Source organism: Aquarana catesbeiana, linkage group LG04 (assembly GCF_042186555.1).
Source record: "Aquarana catesbeiana isolate 2022-GZ linkage group LG04, ASM4218655v1, whole genome shotgun sequence".
NCBI classification, from domain to species: domain Eukaryota; kingdom Metazoa; phylum Chordata; class Amphibia; order Anura; family Ranidae; genus Aquarana; species Aquarana catesbeiana.
In genome coordinates, this window is record NC_133327.1 from 330,554,310 (window position 1) to 330,577,281 (window position 22,972).

The 22,972-nt window shown below is 41.8% G+C and overlaps 1 protein-coding gene across 4 annotated transcripts in view; it reads left to right on the forward strand.

The window, feature by feature from the left end:
* ORC3 (origin recognition complex subunit 3) overlaps nucleotides 1-22,972 on the forward strand; it is a 271,107-nt gene that overhangs the window by 36,412 nt on the left and 211,723 nt on the right. For 2 of the 4 annotated variants that reach the window (XR_012243893.1, XM_073626910.1), the window contains exons 2-4: nucleotides 11,694-11,728; nucleotides 15,209-15,263; nucleotides 20,838-20,935. Coding sequence is in view for 3 of the 4 variants with exons in the window: in XM_073626910.1 (XP_073483011.1) it covers nucleotides 11,705-11,728; nucleotides 15,209-15,263; nucleotides 20,838-20,935 (177 nt within the window). In the remaining variant the exon portion in view is untranslated. Of the gene's footprint in view, nucleotides 1-908; nucleotides 1,052-11,693; nucleotides 11,729-15,208; nucleotides 15,264-20,837; nucleotides 20,936-22,972 lie in introns of all 4 variants that reach the window. The other 2 variants (XM_073626911.1, XM_073626912.1) reach the window with 2 other exon arrangements.

Sequence of the window (22,972 nt, forward strand, 5' to 3'; positions counted from 1 at the left end):
GGCATACACTGTGACTGCGCATTTCCCCCGCAGGGGTTAAAGAAGCTGGTGAGTGTCCGCATGATCACAAGACACGAGCACCTGGTCACCAAGATTAATACAAATACCTGCCTTGTTTTACAAAGATGTCAAGTTTTTCACTTAAGTTGCACTGAGCACTAGTCACGATTTAACCTATGTAATTATTCAGCAATGTTATGTTTGTCAAAGACTTTTAAATCAATCACTATATGGGGTTTTTATGTGGATGGAATAGTTTTGGCTAAAGTCATTTTTTTATTTCATCCCCTGTCCCCTTTCCCCCCTCCCCCAATTCAAAGGGGGCTAACCTAGCCGTTAAATTTGCTATATGCGATTTTGTTCATATTTTGTACATAATTTATATGCGACTTTACATGTGGGATTTGGCTACACACGACTTACAAAGTATTTTTTAAACTAGGACAACGTTACACCTACACACTCCAAAGGGGGTCACTTTGCTGTTTTATGTTTGGTTTTATTTTCGTAGAATTTTTTATTTGCAATTTTGGTCTATACTTTATATGCGACTTTACATATGGGGTTTGGCTACACACGATTTACCAAGTATTTCTATGAATTAGGACAGCGCCACACCCACACACTAACCCTTCACTTACCTTCTGTTTTTTCCACCTTGGTGGAAATCACATCTGTGGAGGCAGCAGTCCTTTATGCGATTTCTTCCATTTTTTTCCATTTTCTCCACTTTTTTCTGCACTAGGACAGCGTTACACCTACACACTCCAAAGGGGGTCACTTTGCTGTTTTATGTTTGGTTTTATTTTCGTTGAATTTTTTATTTGCAATTTTGGTTTACACTTTATATGCGACTTTACATATGGGATTTGGCTACACACGATTTACCAAGTATTTCTATGAATTAGGACAGCGCCACACCCACACATTAACCCTTCACGATCCTATTGGATGCCTAATGCTTTGGCAGAAGAGGAGATGAGTGGACACAGGAGCTGCAGCCGCTGCTTCCCGCCAAGGAGGAGAGCCCCATCACTCCAGGAGAGGAGCGGTAAGTGCCGCTGGACTGGCCGCGGGTGGGGTGGGGTTTTAGTGAAGTGACAGCCGAGCCTGGCTGCATTTGATGGGCACAAGTGGCTGCATTTGACGGGCACAAATGGCTGCATATGATGGGCACAAGTGGCTGCATATGATGGGCACAAGTGGCTGCATTTACTGGGGCACAAGTGGCTGCATTTACTGGGGCACAAGTGGCTGCGCTCAGCATGCAGGGATCAGGAGTGCTTTGCGCTCAGCATGCAGGGATCAGGAGTGCTTTGCGCTCAGCATGCAGGGATCAGGAGTGCTTTGCGCTCAGCATGCAGGGATCAGGAGTGCTTTGCGCTCAGCATGCAGGGATCAGGAGTGCTTTGCGCTCAGCATGCAGGTATCAGGAGTGCGTTGCGCTCAGCATGCAGGGATCAGGAGTGCGTTGCCCACAGAATGCAGGAATCAGGGGGTTGATGTGAAGGGTGGTAGAGGACAAAGCTATGGGGGTGACCCTGCCCATAGCAGTGTCCTCTGCCCCCTTCACATCACACACACAGTGGTGTCCTCTGCCCCCCCCCCCCCCTTTCCCCATAGCAATAACCTCTGGCCCCCTTTTCTCCCATAGCAGTGTCTTAGCTTTTTCCATAGCGGAGATCGGGAAGCAGCACAGTTCTGGACAGAGGGCGGGAGCTGGCATAGTCAATTTTCATATTGGTTGTTAGGACACCCTGTGTCCTAACAACCAATCACCAGTGGTTTAACTTAAAAAGTTAATTTGGCCTACCTCCCCCGCCCCCCACCTCCCCTCCCCCGTCAGTCCTGAGCTGTGCTTCCTCCCGGTCTCCATTGTTCACTAATCACAGTAGCAGAGGAGGCTGGAGGGGGAGGGAGAGAGAGGGACCGGGACATAGAAAGTGTGGCGGAGCTGCAGAGGAGGCAGGAGGGAGAGAGAGACTGGCATGGGGAGGCGCGGTAGAGCCGGCTGGGAGGAAAGGCAAGGACTGGCACTTAGAAGCGGGGGTCAGCGGTGCAGGAATCTGTTCACGGTTCACCTGTTACCTGCATGCGGTCGATAGGTGGACCACGATCAACGGGTTGCCGACCCCGCTTTATGGGGTCCATTATACACTAATGGCCACTCTCTCTCTCGGATGTTCAGCAGTTCTTGTACTTATGGTCCTGCAAATCTGGTAAGAGGCGTGCCTAGAAGGGTGCTGCTGATGACCGATCCCTTTACCTGTTTACATTTGCACTAGAAGTGCGCATCTTGACTGGTCTCACGATTCGATTACGATTATCCTGTCTTCGATTTGATTCCACGATGCATCACGATTACTGCCCGTGGTTTTCATCAAAAAATTCAAGCAATCAGAAGAACGCAATTTTTTTCATATTATCTGCTCTAAAAAAAAAAAAAAAAAAAAAAGAGTACACTCCCCCTTTACGTTACACAGCTCCCCCTTTACGTTACACAGCTCCCCCTTTACGTTACACAGCTCCCCCTTTACATTACACAGCCCCCCATTTACAGTGCACAGCCCATTTACATTATACAGCCCCCCATTTACCTTATCCCTTTCCCGCCGACCGAACGCACATATGCGTCCTCGGCTTTCCGGGGTTATACCGGGATGATGCCTGCAGCTGCAGGCATCATCCCGGTACCGTTGTTTTCAGCGGGCGATCGGCTACCCGAATATAACAACCGATGCGGCTAAAAGCCGCTCGGCTGTTATACCGGAGGAGCGGGAGGGGACATCCCCCCCCTCCCGCCGCTGTTACCGGGCCTCCTGTGCGATCGGGAGGCCCGGTGTCCATTCGGGAATCTCCGGCGGCTGGGGGCGGGCTGGAACGAAGCTGTGAGCGGCTTCGTTCCAGCCTTCTAATTGTAAACGCGGAAGCGACGTCATGACGTCACTTCCCGTTTACTCTGCTGCCAATGGCGCCGAATTTAAAAAAGTACACAGTATTCAGAATCGCCGTTTTCGGCGATCTGAATACTTTGAAGTGTAAAGGAGGGATGGGGGGTCTTTTAGACCCCCCCATCCCTCCATAAAGAGTACCTGTCACCACATATTACTGTCACAAGGGATGTTTACATTGCTTGTGACAGCAATAAAAGTAAAAAAAAAAAAAAAAAAAATTTTAAACACAATTTATAAAAGTACAAAAATAATTAAATAAATAAAAAAAAAAAAAAAAAATTTTTAAAGCGCCCCCGTCCCCGCGAGCTCGCGCAGCGAAGAAAACGCATACGGAAGTCGCGCCCGCATATGTAAACGGTGTTCAAACCACACATGTGAGGTATCGCCGCGATCGTCAGAGCGAGAGCAATAATTCTAGCCCTAGACCTCCTCTGTAGCTCAAACCTGGTAACCGTAAAAAATTTTTAAAGCGTCGCCTATGGAAATTCATAGGTACCGTAGTTCGTCGCCATTCCACGAGTGCGTGCAATTATAAAGGGTGACATGTTTGGTATCTATTTACTCGGCGTAACATCATCTTTCACATTATACAAAAAAATTGGGGTAACTTTACTGTTTGGATTTTTTAAAATTCATGAAAGTGTCACTTTTCCAAAAATTTGCGTTTAAAACACCGCTGCACAAATACCGTGTGATAAAAAATATTGCAACAATCACCATTTTATTCTTTAGACTCTCTTCTAAAAAAATATATATAATGTTTGGGGGTTCTAAGTAATTTTCTAGCAAAAAATACGGATTTTAACTTGTAAACACCAAATTTCAAAAATAGGCTTAGTCATGAAAGGGTTATACAGCCCATTTATAATACACAGTCCATTTATATTACACAGCCCATTTTTTTTTTTTTTGTTTACAAAAGTTTTATTTGGAAGATTTAAGAAATGTCTACAAAGTCATGAGGACAATATCTTTTGAATATACTGTAATGTACATTAAAAAAACAGTATATAGTATGAATTGAATACACTACAGGTATATAATATATATAGCCAATTTCGAGAGAGAGTACAACATAACCTTAAAAATTGTAATATTGGTAAAAGTGAAAAGTAGTTCTATAGAAATGAGTCAAGAATATTGGTAAAAACATCTGAGTAGTATAGGGAAAGCAAAACGCAATAGTGTAGGATTTAGTTATCAAACCCAGTGAATCCATTTTTTGTTGAAGATGTGCATACTGTCATGAAGAATATGGTGGATTCTCTCAGATAATTTAAGCATTTCCATCCTGGATAGAACCTGAGGCCAAGGTAAGTTTTTGGATTTCCAGTTTAGAGCTATCATCCATTGGATAGAACTGCATAAGGAGTGAATCGGTCTAAAACAGGAAGGTAGTGTATCTGGAATTGTCGCATATAGTATGCATATTTTGTGTTGAGAGGTTGATTTTCTTTTTTGCAATTAATTCTATTTTACTAGCGGCAGCCCTCCACACCGGTTCCAAGTGCCCACAGCTCCAAAAAATATGAAGATATGTGCTGGGTTCAGAGCAGCCCCTGAAACAGTACTGAGGCTGCCGGGTAAAAGGAGTGGATTTTCGAGGATGTCAGATACAGTCTGGAGAATAGTTTCATAGGCGATACTCTAAAAGAAGCTGCAATGTTACATTTGTGAAGATTATCTGTCATGGTATTCCAAGTTTCTATGGGGATAGGACTGTCTAGGTCAGCCTCCCAGTGTAGCATTGGGCTAGATTTTTCAGGTATCGTGATGTTGTTGAGATATTTATAAAGTAGGGAAATCAAGCCTTTATCTCTTGAGGAATTTATACAGATGTGTTCAAATTGTGTCGTTTGGGATTGGAAGATTGACGAGTAATGTTCAGTATAGAAGTTTTTGATCTGGAGGTAGTTTATTAGTTCAGAGGAGGGAAGGTTGTATTTACATTGCAGAGTGGGGAAGGAAGTGAATGTCTTGTATGGATGCAGTGATCTTAGAGTAGTCAGATTATTGTTTCGCCAGTGAGGGAATGAATTGTTGTTGTTGTGGTTTTGTAAAAGTCTAGAGTCACCTAAAAAGGATGCTAGAGGTGTGGTATCTGATGATAGTTTGAAGGATTTATCAATTTTAAGCCATATTTGGAGAAAGTGGGCAACTATATTATTTAATTTGAGGATTTTATGCTGAGAGTTTAAATTGGACCACAATAGACCTTGTAAGAAGTGTGGAGAGATTGAAGTTGACTCGAAGTTTAGCCATGGAATATATGGTGTCGGGGCAAACCATTGGGCCATTTGTGTGAGTTTGGTTGCTAAAAAGTATTGCCAAATGTTTGGGAGGTCAAGTCCACCTTTATTTTGTGGCTTGAACATGAGAGAGTAACTGCATCTTGGTCTTTTATTTGACCAAATGAATCTGTTAGTCTCTCTTTGAAGAGCTTCTAATCTGGATTTGGGGACGTTATTGGGTAGAGCACAGAAATGGTATAGGAGTTTGGGGAGAATCGTCATCTTAAAGGCACTACCATATCCTACCAAGGAGGGAGATATGATATGAGGACCATATTTTGAGTAAAGAACCAATGTGTGAGAAGAGAGAGGTGTAATTTGTTTTATATATTAATTTGTGATGGGATGTAATGAGGACACCAAGATATCTAAATGATTTGGAGCACCATATGAAGTTAAAATTTTTTTGTAGGTTGGTGATCAAGTTAGGGGAAATATTAATAGGAAGGGCTGAGCATTTGTTGATGTTAATACCTAAGCCTGATAAAGCATGAAAGGATTTAAGTTCAGATATGAGGTTGGGTATGGATATGAGAGGATTAGTAAGGAATAATAAAGCGTCATCTGCATATAGGCTTAATATAGGCCTATCTAGGCCCTTGCTATAGCCTTTAATGTCTGATATATTTCTTATGGCTTGAGCTAGGGGTTCTATTGCTAACGCAAATAAAAGTGGGGAGAGGGGACAGCCCTGTCTAGTACCTCTACTTAGGGAAAAGAATTCTGAGTTGTGGCCTGGGATTTTAATTCTAGTTTGAGGGAGATGGTAAAGGGCATTAAATCCATTAATAAAATTGTCTGTAATGCCAAATTTAGGGAGTAATTGGTATGACCAGTTTACACTGTCGAATGCCTTGTGTATGTCAAGGCTGAGAAGGCATACTGGGCGAGAGAAGAGATTAGCATCCTGTATTATATTTGTAACAAGTCTAATGTTGTCCGTAATTTGTCCACCGGGTATAAAGCCTGTTTGGTCTATATGGATAAGGGAAGTTATGACTGCCGCCAATCTGTTTGCTAAAAGTCTACCGAAGATTTTCAAATTATTATTGAGGACTGAGATGGGGCGAAAATTTTGAGGGAGGGTGTGGTCTTTAAGGGGTTTAGGGATAAGGGATAAATTAGCAAGGAGCATATCTTCAGGAAACTGGCCACCCATAAGAATATGGTTAAAAAGTTTGGCTAGTCTGGGTGCTAAAAGGGAGCAAATTTCTTGTAGTATGATGTAGTAAAACCATCTGGGCCAGGTGCTGTTGATGTCAGAGATTTAATTATATTAATGATGTCTTGATCTGTGCATGGATCATTGAGAGTGGAGGCCTGTTGTTCATTAAGCGAAGGGAGACATAAATTGTCAAGCCACTCAATTGAGGTGTGATGAGGTGGAGTTTGGGGGCCTTAGAGAAGATCTTTATAGAAGGAAGAGAAAATGTTTAATACTTCTCTGGGGTGGGTGACCAGGTTACCTGGTTTCGCAGTTTGTATATATGGGGGGGTTTATGTTCTTGGTTAAGTTTTTTTAGCGAACATGGCAGAGGTAGAATTGCCATATAACAGAAATTTGGCCTTAGAAAATCTGAGGGATTTTTCAGTATCTGCTGAAAGAATTGTATCTAGGGCCTAACGCTTAGATTGGATATGTTTAGTGATTTCGGGGGAAGGTGATTGGCTCAGTTTGTTGTATAAGAGGTCTAGGTCTTTGGTGAGGGTCTTAATTTCTATGAGTTTAGCTTTATTTTTGGCTGCTGCTATACTAATCAGTTGTCCTCTAAGGACTGCTTTATGTGCTGACCAGAGTGAGGTAGGGGAGATGTCGTCGTCTGAGTTATTTCTGAAGTAGTCTTCAATATGAGTGGTTATGTCTTGGAGTGTAGATGGATCTGATAAGAGAGAGTCATTCAGACACCAGTTGAATGGGGTAGGGGCAAGGCCAACATGAGAAGTTTCAAATTCAACCATGTCATGGTCTGTCCATGGACAGGGGTGGATTCGAGCCCTCGAGGAGTTTGCTAATAGGATAGGGGTACTGAAGATGTAATCAAGCCTGGCATAACAGTCATGTGGGTGGGAGTAGTGGGTAAAGGCTTTCACACCTATTTTATGGGCTCTCCAGGAATCTATTAGTTGGAATTTGCTGAGTGAGCGATTAATTGATTTGGAGAAGGCTTTCGAGGTGAGGGCAACTTTGCTTCTATCTAAGGAGGGGTGTGCGGCTAAATTAAAGTCTCCTCCTAATATCGTATGGGGAGAGCTAAGGCGGTCTAGAGTTTCAAAAATTTCAAATATGATAGAGTTGCGAATAAAGATCGCTACCCCCCTTGATTTATTAGAGAATGTAGTATAGTAATGTTGGTTATAAGTCTTGTCAAAGTAATGTGGGTGATTTTCTGAGGAGAAATGAGATTCCTGGAGGAGGATAATGTCTGCACCCAGTCTTTTATAGTGTCTGAAAGCTTTTTTGCGTTTTTGTGGGGAGTTGAATCCTTGTATATTGTGTGAAAAAATCTTAAGAACCATTTTTAATGGAAGTATGTGAACTAATTATTTTGACTGGGCTAGAGGATAGCCAATGTAAGAAGTGAGCTAAAATTTTCCATATAGTAGGGAATAGCAAGCTATTATAAGTACCAGCACTTGAAATATAGATTAGAGATGTACAATATAGTTTAAGGCTATAACATAAAGCAATAAAACAACTGCAGTATAATAATTTGAATCTCTTCTTGTGTAAACCTGTAGAAGGATGAAGGTAGAATCTTCCAGAAAGTATAATACCTAGAAACAATGCCATAAGGGCAAAAGTTAGATGTCATTTGTAATGAATCATAAAGGGGCCAGAGGACTCTGAGTCGTCTGAACTTACAAATTTTAAATGAGGACAAAAAACATGCCTGCCGTGGCACCCAAACCAATGGTGGAGCCGTACCAGGCCGTGGATGAGAGCATGGGGGTCAAACCAGCGACGGCGGATATGCCAGGTAAAAATTTGTTGTCAATCATTGAGGTGCAAGGATGAAATAACATTCTAAACATAACTTCAGGGATACCTGCATAGTTAAAGAATAGTGCAAGGTGCAAACCTGTGAGTTTAAGGCTGTGATAACCTCTGCAACTATAATAGTCATACAAGAGAGAGGAGGTGGAGAATAAGGAGCAAAAGAAAAAGAAAAAGGGGAGGGGGGGTGAAATAATACATCAGCTTTATATTATAATGGGTAAAGGTACCATCAGGAGGGGAAAGTCAAGTTCTACATTGTATTGTATCTTGAAGGAATGGTGGTGAACTTTCAGGTGTTATGAGCTGGATCAGTCACAAGGTTGTTGTGAAATGAGATTTGGTAATTCCAGGTTTTTATGCTGCAAAGAGGGAATTAAGGCAAATGTATAAAAAGTGGATGAGACTAAAGAGCCCATTTTCTTTTTTCCTCTCTTCATATTAGGGAGAAATGTAAAAAAAAAAAGGAAAAAAAGTCTCTCCATTCAGATCAGTACAGTTACTGCAAGAGGTGTTTAGCTTGAAAGTTTAATGTGACATATGTCAGATAAACTGGAATGATGCAGAAAAAAAGAACAGGAACTTTTCTTTGAGGGTTTGCTGCTATATATTTAGATTCAGAGCATGAGGCAAAAGAACTGAAAAAAAATTCCTAGGCTTGATCTTGAGAGGATTGGCGCCATCTTCTTTGGTCTCTCTGATTGCGGTACAAAGAGGGGGTAGACAAAATAGGGGAAGAACGGGGCGTTGCAGGGAGACGGTTTGGGGGTTCTGGTTGTAGCAAACCCAGCTTGATAAGTAATGCCGCGTACACACGAGCGGACTTTACGGCAGACTTTGCCCGGCGGACGGGATTTCGTCGGACAATTCGATCGTGTGTGGACTCCAGCGGACTTTGCTCAAAAGTTGGACGGACTTAGATTTGAAACATGTTTCAAATCTATTCGACGGACTCGAGTCCGGTCGAAAAGTCTGCTTGTCTGTATGCTAGTTCGACGGACAAAAAGCCACGTTAGGGCAGCTATTGGCTACTGGCTATGAACTTCCTTATTTAAGTGGGAAACCCCAGCGATTATTTGATTCTATTTGTCTGAAGGATTGTAGTGACTGCTTTCATCCTGTGTCTACGGTCAAGGGTAGCCAGGGGGATGTCAGGATAAATTTGGAATCTAATACCATCAAGTTCCATATTTGGAGTATTTCTGGATGCCCTTGTGATATCCTCTTTGGTGAGAAAATCCTTCATGCACAATATTATATCCCGTGGGGGCTTATCAGGAGGTGGTTTGGGGCAAAGTGTTCTGTGAATCCTGTTGCAGGTAAAGGCTGACAAGGGCTTGTCTGGCAAAAGCATGTGGAAGACTCTAGACACTGTAGGGAAGAGATCTATGGTAGATTCAGGGATACCACGCACTCTTATATTATTTCTGCGATTTCAAATGTCTAAATCCTCCACATGTGCCTGCAAAAAAGAAAAGCTGTCTGCAAGTGTTTCATAATCTCTCCTGAGGTCACTGTGTGCAAGGGAGAGTTCATCATGCTTAGTTTCCAGTACATCAGTCTGGCTTCCTATATTAGCAATCTCCAGCATTAAAGCATTGGTCGATTTGTGAAGTTCAAGCTGTATCTTATCAGCTAACTTCTCATATATGGCTGAGAGACTGGCGTCTAGGTCTGCTTTAGACAGGGGGGTGTTGTACTCACATTCCTTAGCAGGCTGCAGATGTGTCAGTGTGGAGCTGTTAGAGGCAGCCTGTGAGCCGGCGCCATTTTGGGACATCCTTCCCTGCTGTTGTTCCAGGCCGAGAAGGTAGTTGGTTAAAGAATGTCTGGAGCGCCGTTTGCTCCTCTTTTTGTACAATCTCATGCACCGCTATGGTCCTCAGGGGTGCTGGGATGTTTCAGACTTTTTTTGAACAAAATTAGCCCTGGGAATCAGGCCTGGCAATCCCGGTCAGGCGGAGCTCTCAGCAGTCACGTCTGTCCCGCATAACGCCACGCATGTGCCCCCCTACACAGCCCATTTTACATTACATAGCCCCCCATTTACATTATACAGCCCATTTACATTACACAGCCCCCCCAAATACATTATACAATCCATTTACATTACACAGCCCTCCCCATTTACATTAAACAACCCCCATTTACATTAAACAACCCCCATTTACATTAGAGCTATTTTACATTATACAGCCCCCCATTTACATTATAGAGACATTTACACATTACACAGCCCTCCCCATTTACATTACACAGCACATTTATTTTACACAGCCCCCCAATTTACATTATACAGCCCATTTTACATATACACACCCCCTGCCTCTCCTGGGACAGCCCTACAAGCACACTCCAAAGGTAAAACAAATCGCTGTCAAATCACTGTCACTGTTTCATTGATTCCTTCCTACGGTGTCTAAGGGTTAATGTAAACTGATGCCTCTACCTTTTATTATCTCCTATCTTTCATCTCAGGTGCACAGTGCACTTTCTGGATGGATTGATTTATTTCACTCATGGATTACTCACCAACTATGTACTGTTTATTGTTGTCTTGCTGATGATTGCTGGTTATCGTTGTGCTGTATACTAATTATTTGCACATGGACACGTTTGTTATTTACTATACACTTTGCTGTCATTAATTTTTCCATGAATTATTTGACACCCTTTTGGGAGGCATTATTTTCACTTTATATGTCTTTTTTTTTTTTTTTTTTTTTTTTTTAGTTTTTTTAGCACTATTTTTTAAGCGCTGCTTATACACCTTTTCATACTGATCATCAGTGCCTCCTCATCAGTGCCACCTCATCAGTGAACATCAGTGAAGGAGAAAAAATACTTATTTGCAAAATTTTATAACAGATGCAACAAAAAAAAATTTTCTTTTTTCAAAATGTTCGATCTTTTTTCGCTTGTTTAAAAAAAAAAAAAAAAACAAAAAAAACAGTGGTGATTAAATACCACCAAAAGAAAGCTCTATTTGTGTAAAAAAATGCTAAAAATGTCATATGGGTTCAGTGTTGCATGACCGTGCAATTGTCATTCAAAACGCGACAGCTGAAAATTGGCCTGGGCAGGAAGGGGGTGAAAGTGCACGGTAGGCAAGTGGTAAAGTCAAGATACCTCCAGAGTCTGGAGAGGTTGACTGACGTGACCTGACAGCATCTTCTTTAAGCCTACCATTGTTCTCCCATTACATTTTATACCATTGTTGAACATGTAAGAAATATATTCCTTATAACTTCCCAGACGCTTATTAATAGGGTTTGCATATTGAGCAGTAAATACAGCACTGGTCAGGTAACCCACAAGTACAATAATAAAGTGTGAACGTACACAGACAGATGTTTGTAAGGCTGGCTGCACTAAATGGCAATAAACTGCTGGTGTTGCTGTGAATTGTTATTTTGTGCGACTAAAGTATTCATCTTCGTGTTATCTTTATAGGTGTCTGAAGAATGACCACATCGTCAGTTTCCAAGGTAACTTGAAATGTTAAAATTTTAAATTGCCATATTTTTTGAAAAAAAAAATGTTTTGTGGACTTTGGTAAAGGCTGATTTTCTAGGCATGGTTTGTATATCTTAGACCAATGTAAGTATGCATATTCAATACCTGTGAGATTCCAATGGAAGCTGAAAATCACTGTAGTAGCATCCATGGTGAAGTATGCAGTAGCAGAGTTGCTAAATGGGGGGGGGGGTAGCTAGCAGAAGTTTGTAGTGTTGGGGCGAAATGGTAGGCGTGCTGAGTGGCAAGGAGATGCTGTGCCAGGGCTACTAAGTTCTTAATAAGCCTGCAGGGAGGCTTTTCTGATTGAGTGCCGTATGAAATGGTTTAGGCTCATGGATCACATGAACTCATGGATACCCACTGATCTAAGGTACAAGTGCAAGGGGGTTTAGCTAGTGTGGGAAGAGATTTGCTTTCTATACCCGAAACCAAAAATTTTATCTATTGCAGCTTACCATGCCTTAGGCGTAGTGGCTGATTTTTTTTAGCTTTTTTTTTTTTTTTTTTTTCCTCTATTTTCACCAGGTGATCTGGTCAGTAACACACTTCCTGTTTTTGGCTGGCTTCCCTATCTGTTTAGGGAGCAACAGAGGCACCCTTGACAGCAGGATTGTCCGGAGAGGGTAGTGTCAGGCTAGTAGATTTATATAGACTTTACATAAGTAGCTAACAAAAGCCCAACTACAGTTAACACCAACTAAACTAACGCCAACAGATATTGAAACATTTTTTCCCTGATTTTACAGTACATGACACGCTTTTTTTGAAGGATAAGTTCACCTTTCAAAAAAAGAATTAACATATTTTTGCAGATAAAAAAATGTGTATTTTTATTTTATCTTTTTACGCTACAGCCTGTAAAGCATTGCATTGAAGATCACGGGTATGATTCCAGGATCCTGCAGACTCTCCCGCCAGCTGTCACAGAGCGGTTAGTGCTGGTTGCTGGAGGCGGGTGTATAGGAGCATGTTATGTGTTACACCCCAAATATGGGTGTATTGTAAACCCTAATTATGGGTGTAACATGGAATATGCTCCTAATTGTGAACCTTGCTGTTAAATCCGTACAACTGGGCTGTGTACCGTTATCTTCAGGTAATTGGATGCTGACAAAAGGACTGCTGGGACATCCCTCATGTGAAACTTTACATCCTCAGCTGGCCTCAGTTTTTTGCTTGTGAGCTTAGGTGATCGACCTGTTCTGTCTACTGAGATGACCTTCTTTTTGGGTTTTTTTTTTCTTCTTTGGATCCTTTCAATGTTAATTCTCCTATGAAGATTTGCTGCACCATAGCAACTGTGGCTTTTCTACAACATCTGGATCAGTTGACTCCTCAGCAGAGCCTTGGAGGACCATACCCTGACCCCGCAACATGTAAGACTCAGTGCTGGCCTGTAATGTTGCTGCAGTACTGAATCTTGCTCTACAGAGCCAAAGCTGTGGTCTGCCTGACACAGAGAGTCTCTGAATTCTGGTTGGCTAAACTCTTTTGCAAGGAATGTTTTGAGAGCCTACTTGTTGAGGGCGAATGCTTCTTGGGTCCCTCCTTGGACAAGTAAATGAAGTAGATCATGGGGGTAAGAGTACTCTCCTTCCCTAACAGAAAATGTTTTGCGCTTCTACCAGTAGGCTTCCACCCCTGTATTAAGGGAAGGGTTCCATTCATTTCTCTGTCTTCCTATGCCAAGTCTAAGACAGAAACCTTCATAAAAAGTCAGGGCCTTTCAAGCCAGCCATGTCTGGGGCCGTTGGTTCTTCTCAATGATTGAGTGCCTCCACTTCTTGGCGTAGGGAAGCGTCTGTGTAGCCTTTGCAGCTTTGGTCCTAACACATTTCAGACCTGTGGGTTCAGAGTGTCATTTCCAAGGGCTACAAGTTTGTGTTTTGTACTCTACCTCCCCCTTGCTTCGTGCCCCCAAACATGCTATATTCCCTGTCTTGATGGGCAGGCCCTCCTGACTGTTGTGCAACAGCTTTTTGTCCCAGGAGGTTCACACCCCAGTTCCTAAAGTAGAACACATTCAAAGTTTCTACTTGTTCCTCATCACCGTCCCAAAGCCCAATGGGGGAAGTCCATCTCATTCTGGACCTAAAAGTTCTCAACCTCAAGTACAAATGTTTTGCATGAAGAATTCCAGGTCTGTTTGTCTCTCTCTCTGCTTGTGTTACTCCTCTCTGCCTGTGTGTGTCTCTGCCTCTGTGTGTCTCTCTCTCTCTCTCTCTCTCTCTCTCTCTCTCTCTCTCTCTCTCTCTCTCTGCCTATGTGTGTCTGTGTGTCTCTCTGCCTGTGTTTGTGTCTCTCTGCCTGTGTTTGTCTCTCTCTGCCTGTGTTTGTGTGTGTGTGTGTCTCTCTCTCTCTCTCTCTCTCTCTCTCTCTCTCTCTCTCTCTCTGTCTCTCTCTCTCTCTGTCTCTCTCTCTCTCTCTCTGTCTCTCTCTCTCTCTGCCCCCCCTCCCTTGCAGGCAACATCATGTGGTGAAAATTGTGTTTCTCCCATATCTTACATGTTCCTCTTTAGGAACGCTTATAAACGAAAACATGCCTAAACTCAGGTTACATCTTTTACATGAGTTTACAAGCAGTTACAAGCATTTGACATTTCAACTGCCTCTAAACATAGCTTCTGAATGCATTTTTTGGGTTCCAGAAAAAGCCTCTAAACTCAACTGCCTAGAAGACTATAAATGACCCTGTGTACACGTACTGATAAGATAACATAGAGGAGAGTTGAGGAGCAGTTGAAAAAAATGCCCAACTGCTCCTAAACATCTGTTTACCAGCAGCAGTGTACATGAGGCCTTACAATGAGCCCTTACTGACCTCTGTAGTTATAGCCACTATGGAGCAATAGAAACAGTAGAGTCGTTCATGACATGCATGCGCCCCATGCTTTAGCTTTGTGTCTACATTATAGCTTAGAAAGCAGATTAGCCATCTAATCTGCTTTTATAGTGCTTAGTCCTGGGCAACCCGTTAGTTGCAAGGGTCGACGTCATCAATTAGAGTATAAGCTCCAAAACAGAGTGGCAGGGTAGGAGGGGAGTGCTGCAAGGTTGAGCATAAGTGGATGGGGAATGGGCTAGTAAGGGTTGTCACTTTGTCCTGATTGGACAAAGAGCTGGTCTCTTTATATATAATTTTCTATTCGTTGTCTGTTGGGAAGAGAAGATAAATGGATCAATTTCGGGACGTGATAAAATAATTCATGAGATAAGATTGATTATTAAGAAAAAATGGTTGTAGTAGTTAAATAACTATTGTGAAAGTGTTTTTAATGAGAATTTAATATTTCAGTTTGAAAATTTTGTGTGAATTAATAGAAACTATGTTTGGAGTATGTATTTTAATTTCTGTGTTCTTGTAGTTTGCATTTTGTAAAGTTACTCTGCATCAGATTTCTTCTGATGGTCATGGAGAGATTTATGATTTCAATATTTGTTATTTCCAGGGCTGCTTTGTGTTTAAACCAAGTGCAAAGAAAAAAAAAGTTTCTCTTACAGAAGGTAAAAGTAATTTTGTAAAACTGTTTGTTTTTTTTTTGTTTTTGTTTTTTTTTTTAGATAACCTGTATTGACAGTATTATGCTAGCTTTTAAAAAATGTTGATTATTAATAGTGAATGATCCTTTTTATTCACCACCATAGTATTAAAATGATCAAAAATTGTAGGTAATATATTGATAATGTCATGACATTCATTTTTATTTCATATAACTATTGTAATTATCCGACTTCTCAGAATCCTCAATGTGATGCAGTACCTGCTTTACAGACCTTTGATATACTAGCTGTCGCTTTTTGAAGATATTCAGGGAGAATTTCAACCCACGCTATTCTAAGAGGTGTGAATGGCTTGCAGGGCATCTTTATAGGACCATACGCTGAAGGTTTTCTCACAGGAGCTTGGTTGTGTCGGCTGGTCCATGAAAGACAGAACTCTAGCTGCCTGTATCTTCATCATATAGGTTTTGCATAGCTTATATGTGTATTTTTGTATTTTAGATAATTGTCCTGCTATGTGATGAAACTTTTACCAATACAGCACTGACCCCAAGGAATGGTGACATTTGCAATTCATTATTCACAGTGTGCTTTCTCTGATGTATACCTCTAATATGTTGTTTTCCTTGATCCAGATACCTCAAATTTAGACTTGTCTGTCCATAAGCCTCTTTTCTTTCTCATCCGTTAAGGAATTTAAATACTGACGGTTATACTACTGCCTAGAGATTAAGACACTGGAAAAACATGAACAATTGTAATACAGGCCCTGTATAACCCACATTCTACCCAACATGACTCTGATTTTTGCTAGTGTTCTAGGACAGTGGTCTTCAAACTGCGGCCCGTTGCTTGCTTTTATCTGACCCTTGGGATGCTATTTTATTCAGTGACAACAATGAAGGGTACAATTCCTGCCAATGACATCAACGATGGAGCATAGTTTCTCCCAAGGACACCAAAAATGGGGTCCAACGACGCCAATGATGGGCACAATTCCTCCCAATAACACCAATGATGGGGGTTTGTTTATTCCCACTCATGCTGGGACATTTTATACTCCCGATGGCCACAGTCCAGCCTCCCTAAAGTCTGGAGGATAGTAAACTGACCCTTTTTGTTTAGAAAGTTTGGAGACCCCTGCTCTAGGAGGATGAACACGCTTCTCTCTCTTTTTTTCTTTTTTTTTTTCTAACCTTTTTTCCTGTTTGTGGATTTCTTTCCCCCTCTGAGACTTCAATCAAGATTCCTGCTTGAGCTAGTCTGTCTAGAGCAGCTATCTGGATCGGTATTTTATCAGCAGTAGCTTTGGAGGCTTTAGCCAGACCCTGCTGGACTGGACATATGGATTTAGCGTCGAATGTTGCAATCAGGCACTGGGCTCTGCATTGTGGCACCTTCTAGGACTGTACTCGGTTAGCCGCTTTTTTAGGTCCGGAGCCTTGTCACAGCCCCTGGACCCAGTGACTCTGATTCATATTGCAAGTAAGGTCATTCAGGCTGAAACACTGATAGCTACCTCTTGTTTATACCACTAAGCACCTTATAAAATTCTCCACCACTGCTGGTTTCATTGTTGTAAGGGTTAAGACTAAGGGCCCAAGCACTGACATCATGCACTAGGTACAGCTCAGGAATACAAGTTTCCCACTCTTTATTGCCATTCAGCCTTGAGGAGGCACCATCCTGCTGCTGCTCCTGCTCCTAAAGCATCTTGTGAATTTCTTCCTGTTTCTACTGCCTGCTTACAGCGACCTGGTCACCTTCCACCACTTATAACCCTCATTAGCACCAGCTGCTTGGGTTTGTGATTATCACACTGGGCCTAGTTGCAATACCACCACATGGAAGCAACATCACTTCACTAAGACACAGAGATGACACTCCTGCTGCCACTGTTAACTTTGGCCCATACTTACCTAGTGTGGCTCTAATGGTGTTTACCTGTAAGGATGAGCTCCGGTGTGTTCGCATGCTGCATGTGCCGAGCCCGCCAGGAACTCGGCACTGCACAGCGCTAATCACAAGCAGTGAGACATTTTCCCAATGTGCGGCTGCGGAGATCGGGAAATGTCTCACTGCCTTGATTAGTGCAGCGCATTCCCGACTTCCTGGCGGGCTCGGCTCATGCAGCATGCGAACACGCCGGAGCTCATCCTTATTTACCTGGTATGCCCAAACAAAACCAATGCCTTTATTCTGGGGCCTGAGACCCCGATTGTTATAGGGTCATTGACTTTGGCATCTTCTTTAGCTCTGTTGGTTGAGGCCAAGTCCTCCCCCATGTCCACAGGGACATCATGTCCACTTGGGTCTTTAACAGTTTGTGCCTGGCTACTAGGGCACCCTATCTGCAGAGGTTCTAAGCATGATCACAAGTCCTCCCTTGCAGAGTCGGTCTCTGGCCCTCATGAGCCCTTAAAAATGGTACTTTCTGGCCGCAGCAATCCCCTTGCTTGCCCCTTTTCCACTCTACCATCTTTAAAAATCCAGTGCAGATGTGTCGCAGGTCTCTACCAAGTATGTGGGATCTGGCAGAAACCCGCGGCACATCTGTGCATGCATGTTGGGTTTTTCAAAATATGCACAAATGTTTCTAGTTTTTGCTATATTGACATTGTAGTGACCCATGGTACTGGTGCACATGTGCAGCAGACATAAGACCAGTGACGTGTCTGCGTATGCTAAAAGCTTGGGGTGCACATGCACCCTCAGTAATATACTGCCTTCTGTAATAGGTGTAACCTGTGACCAGGATGCAGCAAGTCTAATGCCCCGTACACACGGTCGGACATTGATGGGACATTCCGACAACAAAATCCATGGATTTTGTCCGACGGATGTTGGCTCAAACTTGTCTTGCATATACACGGTCACACAAATTTGTCAGAAAATCCGATCGTTCTAAACGCGGTGACATAAAACACGTACGTCGGGACTATAAACGGGGCAGTAGCCAATAGCTTTCGTCTCTTAATTTATTCTGAGCATGCGTGGCACTTTGTGCATCGGATTTGTGTACACACGATCGGAATTTCCGACAACTGATTTTGTTGTCGGAAAATTTTATAGCAAGCTCTCAAACTTTGTGTGTCGGAAATTCCGATGGAAAATGTGTGATGGAGCCCACACACGGTCGGCATTTCCGACAACAAGGTCCTATCACACATTTTCCGTCGGACAATCCGACCGTCTGTACAGGGCATTACACTAACGAGTCACATGACACTTGGGAGGAAAAATGGCTAACTGGTCCCAATTTGGACAGTTTCACTTAGGGGTGTACTTACTTTTGTTGCCGGTGGTTTAGACATTAATGGCTGTGTATTGAGTTATTTTGAGGGGACAGCAAATTTACACTGTTATACAAGCTGTACACTCCCTGCTTTACATTATAGCAAAGTGTCATTTCTTCAGTGTTGCCGCATTAAAAGATATAATAAAATATTTACAAAAATGTGAGGGGTGTACTCACTTTTGTGAGATACTGTATATCTAAACTGCAATGCAGAGCTACACATACACAGAACGAGTGCTGCCTCAGGTGTAGTGCAACACAGCATATTGCAAACTATGCCGTGTGCCCTGCATAAGATGTTTGGTTCCCTAAATGCAAGAAAATGGGATACTAAAAAAGTCCGCCATATTTCTATTGTTGGACAGGTTCCTGAAGTAACTGCCCGGAGGTCCTGAGTGTAGTTAAATATGACTTTTCCTTTCAGATACACTTTTGTTGTTTGTACAGTAAGTCCCCTACTTGGGAACGACTTCTGTTTCAGGAGCTTTTTTGTACATCAACAACAATGATGAGTGCTGGCAGACAAAGGCTGTTCAGTGTTTTCTGGTGGAGAGAGTCCCCCTGTGAGAACACAATAGCACAGCTGGGAAGATCACTGCACCAACATCTTTAAGCCCGCTGGGTTGAATGGAAAAAAAACTGTCTAAACACATGTTTGCATTTTTGAAAGTTTGCAATTTAAAGGTTCGTATGTAGGGGACTTACTGTATGTATTTTTCTATTCTACTATTAAAGAATACTCTGGTTAAGTTAGTTCCTGTTCTGATACTTGTTAGTTAAGCTATCTATAAGAGCCCTTGCACACTGGGGCGGTTTGCAGGCGCTATTGCGCTAATAATAGCGCCTGCAAACCACCCCGAAAGTGCCGCTGCTTTCATCCCAGTGTGCAAGCCCCGAGGGCTTGCACACTGGGGCGATGCGCTGGCAGGACGGTAAAAAAAGTCCTGCCAGCAGCATCTTCGGAGCGGTGAAGGAGCGGTGTGTATACCGCTCCTTTACCGCTCCTGCCCATTGAAATCAATGGGACGGCGCGGCTATACCGCCGGCAATGCGCCTCTGCAGAGGCGCTTTGCGGTGGTATTTAACCCTTTCTCGGCCGCTAGCGGGGGGTAAAACCGCCCCACTAGCGGCCGCATACCGACGGTAAAACGCCGCTAATAATAGCGGCGTTTTACCGCCGACGCCGCCCCCCGCCCCAGTGTGCAAGGGCTCTAACTATTCTGCCTTTCAGAATAAAGACAGAGCAATTAAATAATTAAAAAATTAGAACAGAGTCTTTCCACAAACTTTCAAACCTTCCATTCTTCCTTCTTTCTTTTTTTTTTTTTTTTTTTTTTTTTTTTTTTTCCAATTAACACCTGCATTGACACCATGGTTATTGGATTAAAGCGACTAGCTTACTGGTTTGGTATACATACTGGGGTATGTTTCAGACACTCATTAGAAACGGCATAGATAATTTGCAAAATGTCTTTAATGTTACAGAACAAGTCCAGTTGATTGTGACTAACCACTCTTGGGGTTATACCTGCTTTAACTGTATTTCCTTTTACCTGCATTATCTCAAGAGATAGGCTACATCCCCCGATTTGGTGTACAGTGAATGTAATGCTCTTCTTTACACTTGCCCCTAAGCCCGGATCCAGAGATCTTTGTTCTTCAAGTTGCTGAGCCAACTCCCTTTACTATCACAACTGTGCTTCACTTTGCAGCCAGTAAGAATTTGTTTCAGAACTAGTTTCAGCCCCACAATGACTGTGAAGAAAAACTGGTTAACTGCTGGTTAGATCACAAGGGATGAAAGTGGTCCAGTTAAAGCTAAACTCAATCTTTTGTTAGACTTTACATACTTTGTTTGGTCACCGTTTCATGTCCGATTTCAGCCCAAATTTTTGGTTGAATTTTCACCTGAAACGGACCAGAAGACGCACAGGACTCTTGAGACATTTTGCACTGGAGCCTCTCTGGAGATGTTTAAACAGGCTCGATAGAGGGCCGGTCAAAATCTCTTGACATGCGAATTGGATGCGGAGAAACCTGCGTCCAATTCACAATAGTGTGAACCCAGCCTAACAGTACATGGCTACGTGACATAGATACAGTATTTAACATTTGTATTTATGTATGTATGCATACAAAAAGCTTTGTATTCTTCTTGTTTTTAAATTGGCATGTACATATTTTCTTGTAATGTACCACATTGTTGGCTTTACTATAAATCTAAATGTAACACGTCTCTTATGTGAGTACTACATTTAATTGCATCTTTGTACTTCCAGCTGACTATTTTAATGAAGGTCTTAAGGATCCAGAAGATGGCAGGACGCGTTTTGAGAGCTGCCAGTTGCTATGGCAGCAGATGAAATTACAGACAGAGGTCAGTGGAATTCATTATTACTTAAAGTGTATTAGATGTGCTCTTGATAAACCCTTGACTTTTTTTTTTCGACCTTTTGGAAAGTGTGATAAAAGCTTTCTCTTGTAAGAGTATGAAAAGCGGCATACTTTTCAGTGTTAGGAAACCACACTAGAAAGTTTAGTAATTTTTCTGAAATGTAGCAGTAAATTCGACTCAGAAGATAGGTAAAGGATGCAGGAACTGTTTTTTTTTTTTTTTTTTTTTTTAAATGTATTTAAATAAATGCAAAGATTGATTAAACACTATAAGATTAGCATCTTTTTTGCTGTGTTCAAAAAAACTTTCATGTGAAGATTTCAGAATAATTAAACAAGTTATAATAATCCTGCCTCCCATTCCAGTTAAAGTATAACTAAATGCATTTTATAGTTTTGGATAGTGTGGAGATGGATTAAAACAGGTTTTTATTGCTATGTCCCTGTTGGGGAGATTCACCCTCTCTATTTGTCCTGTGTACCATTATCCTTTAAAAGTGAAAATAAAAGAAAATCCCAAATTTTGGGTTGTCCCCAGAAAAGTTTTTGAGAGGAAATCTTCCAATGGGGGACAGGGATTTCCTCTCACTTCCTGTTTTGGCTATGATAAATTTCCACAATAATACACAGACGACCCTCCCCTTCTCTAGCCAAAATAAAAAAAAAATTCTACTTCAAGCCTCAACAAACTACATCCTTCTTTTAGGCCCCTTGCACCTGGCATTGTCATTTACTAGTGTGTACTCTGGAACCTGTGACGCCCGTGTGCAACCAGCCAAAAACTGTGTAATCTTGAGTATAGGCGAATAAAGGTTTATAAGCATATAGACGAGTAAAATTCTTCTTCATTGCCAGTATTGTATTATTATTATTTAAACTTATGACGCCCATATGCAAAAGGCCAAAATGAGTAAACATACGAGTAAATTACTGCACTCAAATGAAAAATTTTCTGTTTTTGTTTTACTGCTCTGTGCTCAATTACTGAGCTTTACTCAGCTGTGTGCAATGTCCCATAGGCAACAATTCATCTCATTTCAGATCAGTAAAAACCTGTGCTACAGGTTTTGGCATGTTGGGCAGCAAGCTTCCTTTTTTTTTGTGTATGATCATTTTACGTATAATTGTAAAGGCTACAAATTTAGTGTGTACCGGGCGTAACACTTCAAACTGTTTTCCGTTCAAAATGTTTTCGGTCTTTCAATATATTTTCAGTTAGGGCCTATGTTTTCATGTCCTAGTGTGAGGAAAAAAAGCTTAAAAATCGAATATATACACCATTGTTTCTATACCATATATTTTCCATAAAACAAGCAAACTTGGTAAATCTTGGCATAGATAACATTCCTCCTACATTTTAGAACTATTACAACTCATATCCTACTGGCTGCCAGATTTACTATGTGAGACACTGGATCTTCATATACCTGATATACCTGAAACTATAGGATTAGTTTGCCTATATTACACTTATGAAGCTATGTTTATCTTCAGTGTGTATCGGACCCCTGCCCTTCTTACCAATTCGTGACAAAGGATTGGCCAATCTCACAGAGCGCTGTCACTTGTAACAATGTAAACAAGGGAAATTATTTGGCGGGATTTTTAAGGGTGCCAACAAAGAAAGAAAGTCATTACAATGCTCTACAGTAAGTATGTAGAATTACAAGATTTTTATTGTTATACACAAAACATAACTAAAAAGTTTAAAAATAGGTTATGCACACATGTTCAAAGATACATCTTAGAATTTAAAACAGATGATAAAATATAATCACTCGGTAGTAGCGTTGGAGTGATTGTCCCGACATGTTTTGCCACGCTCATCAGGGGATGTTTTTAAAAACAATTAGATGTAACACTGTATAGAACAGGACAAAAAAAAGCATTACATTGACTTGAAGTGTAATACAGAATAATAAAAGAATAAAGTAAAAGTACAGTAGGGTATACTGTCGACCGCTGGGCCCATTATCAAACACTCACCCATATGAAGATCTTATGCCTGCGACGCAATGTC